The 14,577-nt window shown below is 41.9% G+C and overlaps 1 protein-coding gene across 1 annotated transcript in view; it reads right to left on the reverse strand.

Moving 5' to 3' along the window:
- The window catches only part of LOC140226686 (uncharacterized), a 294,115-nt gene extending 280,826 nt beyond the window's left edge, over positions 1 to 13,289 (reverse strand). Inside the window, exons 1-3 of the mRNA XM_072307126.1 lie at positions 13,200 to 13,289; positions 12,466 to 12,675; positions 11,782 to 11,949 (exon numbers count right to left, since the gene is read on the reverse strand). Of these exons, the coding sequence (XP_072163227.1) occupies positions 11,782 to 11,949; positions 12,466 to 12,675; positions 13,200 to 13,289 (468 nt within the window). The remainder of the gene's footprint in view (positions 1 to 11,781; positions 11,950 to 12,465; positions 12,676 to 13,199) is intronic.
- Positions 13,290 to 14,577: the final 1,288 nt, after the last annotated feature.

A 14,577-nucleotide genomic window follows, 5' to 3' on the forward strand; every position in this document is an offset into this window, starting at 1 on the left:
AATGTCACAAAGGTATCACCAAATGTGTTTTTAGTATACTATTAGGTGGTCATATTACTCATCGACGGTCTTGATTTTTATCAGCTATTAGATTATCAGATTTATCTTACCTGACAAAGAACATACAAGAATGAAATTCATGTAATGAATTTTATTACAGCGTTGAAAAAATACAGCACATTCAGATGCTGCTTTTCAACCTTTTCCCTTAGAAGTTACATTGAAATAAAATGAATAAAAGATAATTAATACAGTATTCTTGAGAAACGTGAAGGGAGAGGTCACAGACAGTAAGTAGCAAAAAAATTAATACAAAGAGGAAAAAGTAAAGATAAAGCTCGTGAGAGAAAAAAAAAAGGAGAAAGGGAAGAGAGAAATCACCTGATGAGATATTGTGACCCCTCCCCATCTATAACCGTTCACGCATAATGGATCCCCCTATATGCTTATGACCAATGACAGTCATTCCGATTCAAAAGATTGGTCAGCAAGGGAGCAATGGGGCATTAGCGATGCACATTGGTTTGATATTCTTGCTGCTAAATAGGGCAGGGCATTGTCAATTACCTAGGCCCCCTTGACCTCGTATCCCATCCCCATCAACACCATTGCTGAAAAAAAAATAAGTCCGCAAAACATGTCATAACATCACACTGAATATATCTCTGGCATGTGAAATTTCCGTTTCAAAAGGTACTACATCCACTTCGGTTGCAAAGGTACTACATCCACGAAAATATCAAAATGATTAATTCATGAAAAATAAATGTATGGACCTGGATTTTCTTAGAGAGTGGGCTTAGTGTTATATCATCTAGCGGTAAAATAGGGGGAAATATCATTCCAGTCGGAGCTTGCTAAATATGATAATTAAAAAATCGTGTTTTCTCAGAACTTGAAATTATGGATGTAGTACCTTTTGAAACCGAACTCTTCAAATATCAATATTGGATTAACCACAAATGTCACAACACGTCGACCACATGGGCGTAAATCCCGGGGGGGATGGGGGGGATATATCCCCCCCACTTTTGAAGGAGGGGGGGATGGCCTGTACAAATATCCCCCCCTGAAATTCTCCCAAGAAAAAGATGTAGGAACAAAAAAAAACAAACAAACAAAAAGAAATGTGGTGATGTTGATTTCAGCATGATGGATTATTGCATAGCCTATAATCTAGGCGGAGAATGCAGTTATTGTCTTTGTAATTTGCTGAAACGTATGATGCAGCGAGATAATTGTCTTTGCCAAGCGATACACCTGATGGGGCGAGACTACGAACAGTGGACGCATCTACCGCGTCCGCTAGGCGCCACGATCGCAGTTTTTTTTTTTTTTTTTTTCGTGTAAGAAGACTGCCACCGATTAAAAAAGAAAAGAAAACAACGACAAACAACTGGATCATAGGCGGCGTATTCGCGCGCATCCACTGTTCGTAGTCTCCTCGCATCAGACCAGCTGCATCCCCACCTAGCTAGCTTATAGGCTATTTATACTGTAATGCATGAGCCATGACGTTCGCACGCCCGCCTCGTGACGAGAGCATACTGCTGAACAGTGCTAGCAGCGCTCGCGTACTTCTCTCGCACGCCAATGCATGTAGAGCAATATCGACCGTAATGCATGCTTCGGATGTTGAAATACTGGTAGCCACACAACCCGATGACAAGCAGCTGCATGCAACCAGGGAGGTGCTCTTCCCACCTCCTTGATGCAACACAGTCTGTAGGGCCATCGACGTAGGCGTGAACGAGTGCACCATGCCGAGCGCGATACGACTCACGTCGAGCTCCGCATGAATTACCCAAAGATCTAAAATTTTAGATAACAAACGAGTTCGTGAACAGCCTTGTACGAGTTTCAGTCGTAGGAATTGCAACACATTTACCCTCTCCATATTGGCAGTGATTTTGCTCAGTTAGTATAATTCGTTTGCCTCCAGAAAACACAAAAGGAACGCGTGTCGATTCCCATATTTTGCCATATGCAAGTACCTCCTTTAGTCTAATGAACATTGCTTTAGATTAATGGTTCAGACCTATTAACCAGATTTCTTTTTGTTTTCATGGGAGATGTGCAAAAAGCACTAGAAAGTTCACCTGTTAACAAACATAAATCAATAGATTAATAAGACAAGTTTATTCGCAGCCAATTTTACTGATATACAACATTCATCTCACGAACAGAAAAATGGATTCTTTAATCCTTAATTAAACAATCCCACAGAAAAGGCAAGACATATCATCAACAGTTTGCCAGAATAGTACGAAAAGTGTTATACACTTCTGGGATTGAAATTTCCCCAGATTACATCATAAATGTGTTTACGAGATATTTGTTGCTGCCAGTAATTAATACCAGCAGTTGCGCCCGGTGCGCCCCCATCCCTTAATTCCCAAAGCGAAAAAAGTACAGCTACAAACGGCAGTTTTTGGACTGTAAAATGTCAAATTTTCACGCTCGCTCGCTTCGCTCGCTCGCATTGAATCGTCATGCCATTCTCCTGATGTTGCTGCTGGGTAACTGCCAGCAGTTGCGCCCGTTGCACTCCCCCTTTTTTTTTTCAAAGCGAAAAAAAATAAAGCTACAAACGGCAGTTTGGGGACCGTAAGATGTCAAAATTTTCAAGCTCGCTCGAATCAGGGAGGTGGGAAGAGAAACACCTCCCTGCTCGCATTTAATCGATATGTCATTCTCCTGATGTTGCTGCCAGTAATTGCCAGCAGTTGCGCCCGGTGCGCCCCCAACCCCTTCATTTCCTAAGCGAAAAAATATAGCTACAAACTTTCAAGCTCGCTTGCTTCGCTCGCTCGCATTTAATCGTCATGCCATTCTCCCGATGTTGCTGCCGAGTAATTACCAGCAGTTGCGCCCGGTGCGTCCCCCCCCCCCCTTATTTTTCAAAGCGAAAAAAGATATATATAGCTACAAACGGCAGTTTTGGGACTGTGAAATTTCAAAATTTTCAAGCTCGTTCGCATTTAATCCTTATGTCATTCTTCTGATGTTGCTGCCAGTAATTGTCAGCAGTTGCGCCCGGTGCACCCCCACCCCCCTTAATTTCCTAAGCGAAAAAATATAGCTACAAACTGCCGTTTTGGGACTGTACAGTGTCAAAATTTTCAAGCTCGCTTGCTTCGCTCGCTCGCATTTAATCGCTATGCTATTCTCCTGATGTTGCTGCCGAGTAATTGCCAGCAGTTGCTCCCGGTGCCCCCCCCCCCTTAATTTTCAAAGCGAAAGAATGTAGCTACAAAAAGCAGTTTTGGGACTGTAAAATGTCAAAATTTTCAAGCTCGCTCGCTTCGCTCGCTCGCATTTAATCGTCATGCCATGCTATGCTATTCTCCTGATGTTGCTGCCAGTAATTGCCAGCAGTTGCGCCCGGTGCGCCCCCACCCCCTTCATTTCCTAAGCGAAAAAATATAGCTACAAACTTTCAAGCTCGCTTGCTTCGCTCGCTCGCATCTAATCGTCATGCCATTCTCCCGATGTTGCTGCCGAGTAATTACCAGCAGTTGCGCCCGGTGCGTCCCCCCCCCCCCTTATTTTTCAAAGCGAAAAAGATATAGCTACAAACGGCAGTTTTGGGACTGTGAAATGTCAACATTTTCAAGCTCGCTCGCATTTAATCCTTATGTCATTCTTCTGATGTTGCTGCCAGTAATTGTCAGCAGTTGCGCCCGGTGCACCCCACCCCCCTTAATTTCCTAAGCGAAAAAATATAGCTACAAATTGCCGTTTTGGGACTGTACAGTGTCAAAATTTTCAAGCTCGCTTGCTTCGCTCGCTCGCATGAGTAATTTAATTGCTATGCTATTCTCCTGATGTTGCTGCCGAGTAATTGCCAGCAGTTGCTCCCGGTGCCCCCCTCCCTTAATTTTCAAAGCGAAAGAATGTAGCTACAAAAAGCAGTTTTGGGACTGTAAAATGTCAAAATTTTCAAGCTCGCTCGCTTCGCTCGCTCGCATTTAATCGTCATGCCTTTCTCCCGATGTTGCTGCCGAGTAATTACCAGCAGTTGCGCCCGGTGCGCCCCCCCCCCCTTATTTTTCAAAGCGAAAAAGATATAGCTACAAATGGCAGTTTTGGGACTGTGAAATGTCAAAATTTTCAAGCTCGCTCTCATTTAATCCTTATGTCACTCTTCTGATGTTGCTGCCAGTAATTGTCAGCAGTTGCGCCCGGTGCACCCCCACCCCCCTTAATTCCTAAGCGAAAAAATATAGCTACAAACTGCCGTTTTGGGACTGTACAGTGTCAAAATTTTCAAGCTCGCTTGCTTCGCTCGCTCGCATGAGTAATTTAATTGCTATGCTATTCTCCTGATGTTGCTGCCGAGTAATTGCCAACAGTCGCTCCCGGTGCCCCCCCCCCCCCTTAATTTTCAAAGCGAAAAAATGTAGCTACAAAAAGCAGTTTTGGGACTGTAAAATGTCAAAATTTTCAAGCTCGCTCGCTTCGCTCGCTCGCATTTAATCGTCATGCCATTCTGATGTTGCTGCCGAGTAATTACCAGCAGTTGCGCCCGGTAAGCCCCCCCCCCCCCTTATTTTTCAAAGCGAAAAAGATATAGCTACAAACGGCAGTTTTGGGACTGTGAAATGTCAACATTTTCAAGCTCGCTCGCATATAATCTTTATGTCATTCTCCTGATGTTGCTGCCAGTAATTGCCAGCAGTTGCGCCCGGTGCGCCCCACCCCCCTTAATTTCTTAAGCGAAAAAATATAGCTACAAACTGCCGTTTTGGGACTGTACAATGTCAAAATTTTCAAGCTCGCTTGCTTCGCTCGCTCGCGTTAATCGCTATGCTATTCTCCTGATGTTGCTGCCGAGTAATTGCAAGCGTAAAAATGTAGCTACAAAAAGCAGTTTTGGGACTGTAAAATGTCAAAATTTTCAAGCTCGCTCGCTTCGCTCGCTCGCATTTAATCGTTATGTCATTCTCCTGATGATATTAAATTGCCAGCAAATGCGCCTGGTGCGCCCCCTTAATTTCCAAAGCGAAAAAAATATATAGCTACAAACGGCCGCTTTTGGACTGTACAATGTCAAAATTCATGATCGCGTTCATGATCTTCAGTGTAAGAATTAAGACAAGAAGTTTCTCTAAATGATACCATTTTATAGGCAAAATTGTTCAATAATAATCTACATAAAATGTACTACTGCCTTAAACATGTTGGACTGTTTCAAGTCGATAGAACACGCAAAAAAAAAAAAAAATGAATCAAATTGCACCATTTACAACATCAATATGCAAAAAGTTCTCACACACCCTCCCCCCTCGCTCGCATCTCTCCCTCGCATCTAACCGCTCCCCCTAAGATCAAATTCTGGCTACGCCGGTGATAGGCCCCACTATTTAGTAGGTCTTCACAGTGATGTCGCACAGGCGGAGCAAGAGCTGAAATACCACGATGTAGTCCATTCAATTATCTATGAATATTTCTTTTTCTTACTTGTTTTTTTATAGGAAAAAGATCCCAAATTTTACCAAAAGTGTGCACCAGATCGCTGAATTTGAGGTCTGAAAATGCCAAATTTTCCTCGTGTGCATGGGAGGGGGAAACCCCCTCCCACACCCTCCCCCAGGCCGCTCCGCTCCCTCGCACAGATATTCAAACTCACTGACTTAAATCAAGAAAATTGAAGAATACAATTAATAGCTACAGGAAAATATCTACTGCGTTATTCAAGAAATGGATATCCTTATTATCATTTTATTGAATTTAGTTGGGCATTATTCAGGGCTGCGCTACGTTTTTGAAAGGGGGGGGGGGCGCAAAATCGCCTGTCAGCCAAGAAGAAAGACATCAAAAGACAAGAGAAACAACAACAAAAAATTCTTCATACTTTTAAGGTCTGATTCTCCGCCGAAAGTCGGCTGACAAGAAAAAACAAACAAACAAACAAAAACAAGAACAAAAAGTCGTCATATTTTTGCTGCCACTTCCCTCCCACTTTGCATGGAAAGGAGTGGGACATTTGATCCCTGTAAAATGTGTGTGTGTGTGTGGGGGGGGGGGGGCAAGCTTCCCCCTTCCCCCCCCCCCCCCCGGGGCTGCGCCGGTCCGGTTATGGGCTTGTAATCGTGGTGATGGTGACCGCTATCGCCAATCATCCCCCCCCCCACTCCTCAGTACGGATTTACGCCGTTGGTCGACCACAAATGTCATAACGCGACACAGGGGCGGATCCATGAATTCCGTAAAGGGGGGGGGGAGGGCTTTACAAATTCAAAGGCTAGCGCGACCCCCTTTTCTTATTTTTGTTTCTGTTAGTGAGGGTGCACGGAGGTGGAAGCGCCCCTTCTCGATCCATCATTGCGTCAACCACATATGGAACAACTCATTGCTCGCATTACAGGGGCGGACCCAGGAATTTTGTAAAGGGGAGGCGTCTTTACAAAATCAAAGGCTGGCGCAACCTCCCCCCCCCCCCCATTTTCTTGTGTTGACGAAATAAAGAGAGGGCACTAAGGGGGATGCGCCCCTCTCATCCACGATTGCGTCAACCACAAGTCAAAATCGGGATTACCACAAATGCAATAACACGTCGATCACAAATTTCATAACGCGTCACAGGGGGGGGGGGATCCAGGAATTCCGTAAAGGGGGGGGGCCTTTACAAAATCAAAGGCTGGCGACCCCCCCCCCCCCATTCTTATTTTTGTTTCTGTTGTTTTAACTAATAATACAGTGATAGTGCACCAGAGGGGAATGCACCCCCTCTCGACTCATCATTGCGTCACCACTAATATCAAACTCACTGCTTGCATTACGGGGGCAGATCCAAAAATTTCGTAAAGGGAGGCGGCTTTACAAAATAGAAGGCTACCACCCCCTCCATATTTTCATTTTATCTATGTTGTTTTAACCCCCCCCCCACAAAAAAAAGAAAGAAAAGAAAAGAAAGGGGGCACCAGAGGGGATGCGCCCCCTCTTGATCATCATTGCGTCAAGCACAATGACCAACTCATTGCTTGCATTACAGGGGCGGATCAGGAATTTCGTAAAGGGAAGCGTCTTTGCAAAGTAAAAGTCTTGCGCGACCACCCCTCCCCTATTTTCTTCTTTTTTTTCTGTTGTGTTGACGAAACAAAGAGATTGGGCAATTTCTGTTGTGTTGACGAAACAAAGAGATTGGGCACTAATGGGGGATGCGCCCCCTCTCAATCCGCGATTGCGTCAACCGCAAATATCAAAATCGGGATTAACCACAAATGTCATAACGCGTCGACCACAGATGTCAAAATTTTCAAACTAACTGCAAATGTCCTAACCCGTCACAGGGTGGATCCAGGAATTCCGTAAAGGGGCGCCTTAAAAAAACAAACAAACAAACAAACAAAGGCTGGCGTGACCCCCCCCCTCCCCCATGTTCTTATCTTTGTTTCTGTTGTTTTAACATACTATAGTGAGGGGGAACCAGAGGGGGAAGCGCCCCCTCTCGATCCATGATTGCGTCAACCATAAATATCCACACTCATTGTTTGCATTACGGGGGAGGATCCAAGAATTCCGTAAAGAGGAAACGGCTTTACAAAATAAAAGGCTGGCGCTACCTTCGCCCCCACCCCATTTTCTTATTTGTATTTTGTTGTTAAAAAACTGTTGTTGAAAAAAATAAAGAGAGGGGGCACTAAAGGGGAAGCGCCCCTCTCGATCCATCATTGCGTCAACCACATAATATCATGGAAAAACTCATTGCTTGCATTACATGGCGGATCCAGAAATATTGTAAAGGGGAGACGTCTTTACGAAGTGAAAGGCTGGCGCGACCTCCCCCCTCCCCATTTCTTCTTTTCAATTCTGTTGTATTGACCAAATAAAAGATGGGCACTACAGTGGGCGAAAGCTCGGTGGTCTAGTGGAGATGACGGCCGTCCGGTGATCAGGAGGTCGCAGGTTCGAATCCTGCTCGAGTATGTACGCCATGATTTTTTATCATGGCTACTACTAAAACACTGATCAATTCAGTGCTTATTACGTCGATGTAAGGCAATTTGTCAATCAGTTGCAATGAAAACATCTCGAGGGAAGAAACTCATGAATTTGAATAACAGGCAGTTTTTTTTTTTCCAATGACGTATGAATGATCAACAAGGCGGCAATCAGCGTCCTCCTTATATCCCTTACTCGGCAGAGACTGACAGAAGCCATTCCGTACACGAAATCCTTATTGTACCACGAAATCTGTTTCGCACGGTACGAAATCCATTTGATATGGTACGAAATGCATTCCGTGTGCAACGAAATTCATTTCGTCTTCGACGCAATCCATTTCGTATGGTACCTTACAGGGAAATGACTTTTGTTGTTCAATTCCGTACACAAAAGGAGTGTAGTTCAGTTCTGTTAGACCCTCTACACGAAATGCAGTTTGTAGAACCATTCCGTGCACGAAATTGTTTTGTAGTTTCAATTCCTTACACGAAATGATTTTTTTTTTGGAACAAAATAAGATCTGTTACGAAATTATATTTGCCATGTCATTCTGTCACAAAATGATAAAGCACAAGTCTTTTTTGTAACAAAATGAGATTTTGTTTACAAAATAAATTTGTTGTTTCATTTTGTAACAAAATGGATAACTGCCTTCCTAATTTTGTAATTAAACCAGATTTCGTTACAAAATGAAATTGTTTGTTACGAAATTGTCTGTACAATTTCATCTTGTAACGAACTGGATTTCAGTGTATGATTTCTGTACTTTTAAGGTAATTTCGTGTCTTTTTGGACGGAATTTTCAAGCGAACACTTGGCGCCCCATACAATCGAAGCGTTTCTCGCGCTTTTGTTTCTCTCACATACGGCTTGCATTTATGTGATGATTGACTATCAAGCGGTGTTCCCAACTAGATTTGCGTGTAATTTCTAAGTTTCTGTTACGGTCTTATGTGCAAAAGTCAGCCTTTACAGTAATGTAGCAACTGTCTTTCAAAAGAAAATTGAAAATAGATTTGTCATACAATTTATATCGAAGCAAAGTTTGGCATTCCTCTTTAACTTTGCTCACTATTGTGTCCACCTTAACAGAAATTTGTAGAAAATATACAAATTGGAACAAAAAACAAAACAAATTCTTTCTCAAAGCATGACTACCTTCGTGTCTCAGAATAACGTGGCACAAAGGGTTTCCACCATGGCACAAAAGAGTTAAGAAGACGTCTCCCCTTTACACCTTACGGAATTCCTGGACCTGCTCCTGTAATACAAGCAATGAGCAAGCATTTCTGTGTTGTTAAAACAACAGAACTGAAAAATAGGGGGTGCGGCAGGTTTTGAATTTGTAGGGGCTCCTCCCCTTTAAAGAATTCCTGGATCCGCCCCTCTAATGCAAGCAATGAGTTGTGACATTTTGTGGTTGACGCAATCGCGGATCGAGACGGGCGCATCCCCTTCTGATTCCCCCTCTATTTGTTTTTCCTTCAAAACAACAAATGATAAAAAGATGGGGTGATGCGTCACGGTTTAATTATGCAAAGGTGCACCCCTTCCCCTTTACGGAATTCCTGGACCCGCCCCTGTAATGGAAGCAATGAGTTTGGTCATTTGTGGTTGACGTAATCATGGATGGGGGGGGGGGCGCATTCCCCATGGTGCCCCCTCTATATGTTTCGTTAAAACAAGAGAAAATGAAAAGAAGAAAATGGGGTGGTGTCGCGTGAGCCTTTGATTTTGTAAAGGCGCCTCCCCTTTACGGATTTCATGGATACGCCCCTGTAATGTAAGCAATGGGCTTAGTAATTTGTGGTTGATGCAATCATGGATCAAGAGGGGGCGCATCCCCCATGGTGCCCGAAAAGAAGAAAATGGGGTGGTGTTGCGTGAGCCTTTGATTTTGTAAAGGCGGCTCCCCTTCACGGAATTCCTGGATACGCCCCTGTAATGCAAGCAATGAGTTTGGTGATCTGTGGTTGACGCGATCATGGATCGAGAGGGGGCGCATCTCCCATGGTGCCCCCATTATATATTTTGTTAAAACAAGAAAAAAAAATAAAAAAGAAGAAAATTGGGTGGTGTCGCGTGAGCCTTTGATTTTGTAAAGGCACCTCCCCTTCACGGAATTCATGGATACGTCCCTGTAATGTAAGCAATGGGTTTGGTCATTTGTGGTTGACAAAATCATGGATCGAGAGGGGCCGCATCCCCCATGGTGCCCGAAAAGAAAAAAAAAATGGGGTGGTGTCGCGTGAGCCTTTGATTTTGTAAAGGTGCCTCCCCTTCACGGAATTCCTGGATACGCCCCTGTAATGCAAGCAATGGGTTTGGTCATTTGTGGTCGACGCAATCATGGATCGAAAGGGGCGCATCCCCCATGGTGCCCCCTTTCTATTTTGTTTTTTTTTTTACTAAAAGAAGAGAAAATGAAAAGAAGAAAATGGGGTGGTGTCGCGCGAGCTTTGATTTTGTAAAGGCGCCTCCCTTCACGGAATTCCTGGATACGCCCCTGTAATGCAAGCAATGAATTTTTCCATTTGTGGTTGACGCAATGATGGATCGAGAGGGGGCGCTTCCCCCTCTAGTGCACCCTCACTATATTAGATTAAAACAAAAGAAACAAAAATAAGAAAAGGGGGTCGCGCCATCCTTTGATTTTGTAGAGCCCCTCCCCCCCCCCCCTTTATGGAATCACTGGATCCGCCCCTGTGACGCGTTATGACATTATTTTGTGTTCGAAGTGTTATGACATTTGCGGTTAATCCAATATTGACATTTGCGGTTGACGCAATCGCGGATTTAGAGGAGGCGCACCCCCCCCCCCCCCTTAGTGCCCCCTGTCTTTATTTTGTCAACACAACAGAAACAAAAGAAGACAAGTGGGGAGGGTCGCGCCATCCTTTCATTTTGTAAAGGCGCCCCCTCCTTTGTGTAATTCCTTGATCCGCCCCTGTAATGCAAGCAATGAGGTTTTCCATTTGTGGTTGAGGCAATGACGGATCGAGAGGGGCCTCATCCCCCTCTGGTGCACCCTCACTATAATTATTCGGTTAAAACAACAGACATTAAAACAACATGACATTAGTGGTTATTTTGACATTTTGTCGTCGACGCGTTATGACATTAGTGGTTGTTTTGATATTTGTCGTCGACGTGTTATGACATTAGTGGTTGTTCTGACATTAGTGGGCGATTTTGACATTAGTGGGCTCTACAGGCCCCTTTTTCATTTCTTGCACACTCTTCACTTTCAAGTCTTATAACTTTTGAAGGGATTAGAGCTACTGCCTTGAAAGTTGGCAGTATTCATAGACAGAATGTGTTCACAGAACATGCTCAGTTTCAATTTAATCTGATAATCCCTTCATTGATGTTGCTCCAGGGGTTTACATCCTGTTATTTATCTATTTTTTTTTTTTTTTTTGGTCCCATTCATCGCACAGCTAGCACGGTTTGGTAAAGATGAAACGCTTTAGTACACAGATAGACTCTGTACTTTAGAGCATTTTTTCTCTGTTCACACTTTTCCAGAGTGTGTGCTTTCTTTCCCATATTTAGAGAGGTTTGAGATTCCATTTCGATTGAGCTATACATTATTATAAAGATTAGAGTCTGGTCTTTTAGAATCTGTCCTTAACCAAAAACTTATGTCTGGCGACTTTTTGTTTGTTCTGTGATGCGGGGTCACATTATGGACTTTCCTTTCTTGGGATACGACATTTATTGCCCTCACTAGAATAGTATTGCCCTCGTCTTCGACTCAGGCAATACAATTCTAGTTCGGGCAACAAATGTATCCCCATCACGGCCAGTCCATATTAGCAAGTGGGATACCTTTGCTCCTGACGCCGTTTCGGCGAGGGCGGCAAAGAATTCGTCTGCTATCCTGACATGACTTAGCTCCAGGGTCTTAAGGTTTGGCATGGTACAGATACTCGTGGCGTAGGCTTGTGATGCAGCAGCCGATATGTCACGTCCTCCATCGTGTAATATTGATTCCAACTATGTAGTACAGTAAGAGGGTGTAAAGAAGACACAAGTAAGAAATCATTAAGTGCCTCCCCAGAAAAGAAGACAAAGCAAAACACAAACACACAAGTCACATTATCATGAGATAAACAATCTTTCAGGATTTAACTACAAACGTTATCATTCTCTTTATCAGAGTATGTCACATTTAAACCATATTAACAGATTTACAAATAAAACAAAATCATGAATGATGAAAGAATTATTGTGTAATGTCATGCAGGATAAATATGAGGCTCTCGAGAGGTAATTCGCCTTGTCCATTTTCATCAGAGACTACCACGGACAAAAGTGGTTTAGAATTGTAACAGGACGAACCCACAGCTTGTAATGCCTTTATGTCAACGAGACTTTCACCTCCTGTTGGAAAGACTATAAAAAAAAGTTTTGTACCACGGAAAACTGAGACTTTCACCTCCTGTTGGAAAGACTATAAAAAAAAGTTTTGTACCACGGAAAACTTTACAAACATTAGATTTTCCCTACTACGAAGAAACATAGATCTCTGCTCTTTTGTTCTGCGTATTTCATTTGGAGATAAACAAACTGTAGTGTAAAATGAGATACCGTTGCGTTGGCTATAATGACATCACATAGCTTTAGAGTGTTTAAGTTTGGCATGGTACAGATACACTTGGCGTAGTCTTGTGATGCAGCAACCGAGATGTCAGGTCCTCCGTCGTGTTTTATTGATTCCAACTATGTAGTACAGTAAGAGGGTGAGAAGTATACGCAATTAAGAACTCATTTAAGTGTCTCCAGAAAAAAAAAACAAAAAAAAAACAAAAACAAAAACATACACACACACACACACACACACACACAAGACACATAGTCAGGGTGATAAGTAATATTTCAGATGTTTTCAGCAAGCTTGAAAGGTTCTCAAGCGTGTATTAACGATTCAGGCGATATAGTACACTAAGAAGGTGATAAGAAGACACAAGTAAAAGCTAATTTAAGTGCCTACCTGAAACAAAAGAAGACACGTAATCATGTGATAAGCAATCTGTCAGGTTGTAGCATCAACCTTTATTACTTTATTAAAGTATCATCCGTTGGAAAGAATAAAAAGACTTTGTACCACAGACAAACTTATCAAACATTTTTTTTTTGTTTTTTTTTTCTGGTAAGAAGATAAGAGATTACACAGAAATTTGCTCCATTGTAAAGTGTATGGCATTACAGTGGAGAAAAACAAACTGTAATGCAATGTGACATACCCTTGCGTCTGACGCTGTTTTGGCAAGGGCGGCAAAGAACTCGTCTGCTATCCTGACACCACATAGCTCCAGAGTGTTAAGGTTTGGCATGGCACAGATACTCTTGGCGTAGGCTTGTGATACATCAGCAGAGATGTCAGGTCCTTCAACGTGTTTTATTGATTCCAACTATGCAGTACAGTGAGAGGGTGAAAAAAAGACGGAAGTAAGATATCACTTCCGTGCCTCCAAATAAAAAACAAACAAAGAAAACACACAAAAAAAACATATGTCACATAATCAAGTGAGAAGCAATCTGTTAGGTTTTAATATCACACGATCACACACAACAACAACAACAAACTATTGCCCAATATCCCTTCTCCCAAGCATATCAAAAATATATAGAGAAAATTGTTTGTAAAAGACTGTATTCTTTTTCAAATAGAAATGAAATTCTTTTTCCGAATCAATTCGGATTTACGAAAAAAATTATTCTACAGATTACGCTATTAATCAACTTTGTGATAAGATAATTGAAGCTCTTATTAATAAGGAACATATTGTTGGAGTTTTTATGGACCTGAGTAAGGCATTTGATACTATTGATCACAAAATTCTTATCCGCAAATTAAAACATCATGGAGTTCGAGGAATACCTCTTCTATGGTTCACCGATTATTTATCTAACCATGAGCAATATGTTGAATTTGATTCATGTTCCTCCAGGAGGTTAAAAATCAATTGTGGAGTACCACACGGGTCTATCTTAGGCCCTCTGTTATTTCTTATTTATGTTAATGATATAATTAATGTTTCACCAATATCAACTTAAATTTTGTTTGCAGATGATACAAATATATCTTATTCACATAAAGATCCACAGATACTTATCCACACTCTTAATTTTGACTTAGGTAAAGTTTCTTCCTGATTCAAATGCAATAAATTATCTTTAAATATAAAGCTAGTTTTATACATTTTAAAAACGTTCATTCTTCTGATATTGAATATAATTGGTATATTGATGGGTTACCCCTTGTAGAAAAAAGTCTACTAAATTTCTTGGTTTAATTATTGACGCTAATCTTACCTGAAATGAACATGTAAATGAAGAGTTTGTTTCCAAAAACCGATAAGTCCATTTTTGAAGATTTTGAAGTACGGTCTCTGTCATAAAGTACAAAATAATATTTTTTAAATGATACATTGGTCACTACATGTAAAGGTATATTTTTGAAGTTATGGTCAAAAGAAGCAACATTTTTCTTATTATTCTCTTTATTTTTCTTGACCTTTAATCGCAAATATCTCCATTTGACAAATATGGACTTATCGGTTTTTGCAAACAAACTCTTCAAATATTATAAGTAATATTGTATCAAGAAATATAGGTATA

The sequence above is a fragment of the Diadema setosum genome, chromosome 3 (genome assembly GCF_964275005.1).
Source record: "Diadema setosum chromosome 3, eeDiaSeto1, whole genome shotgun sequence".
NCBI classification, from domain to species: Eukaryota; Metazoa; Echinodermata; class Echinoidea; order Diadematoida; family Diadematidae; genus Diadema; species Diadema setosum.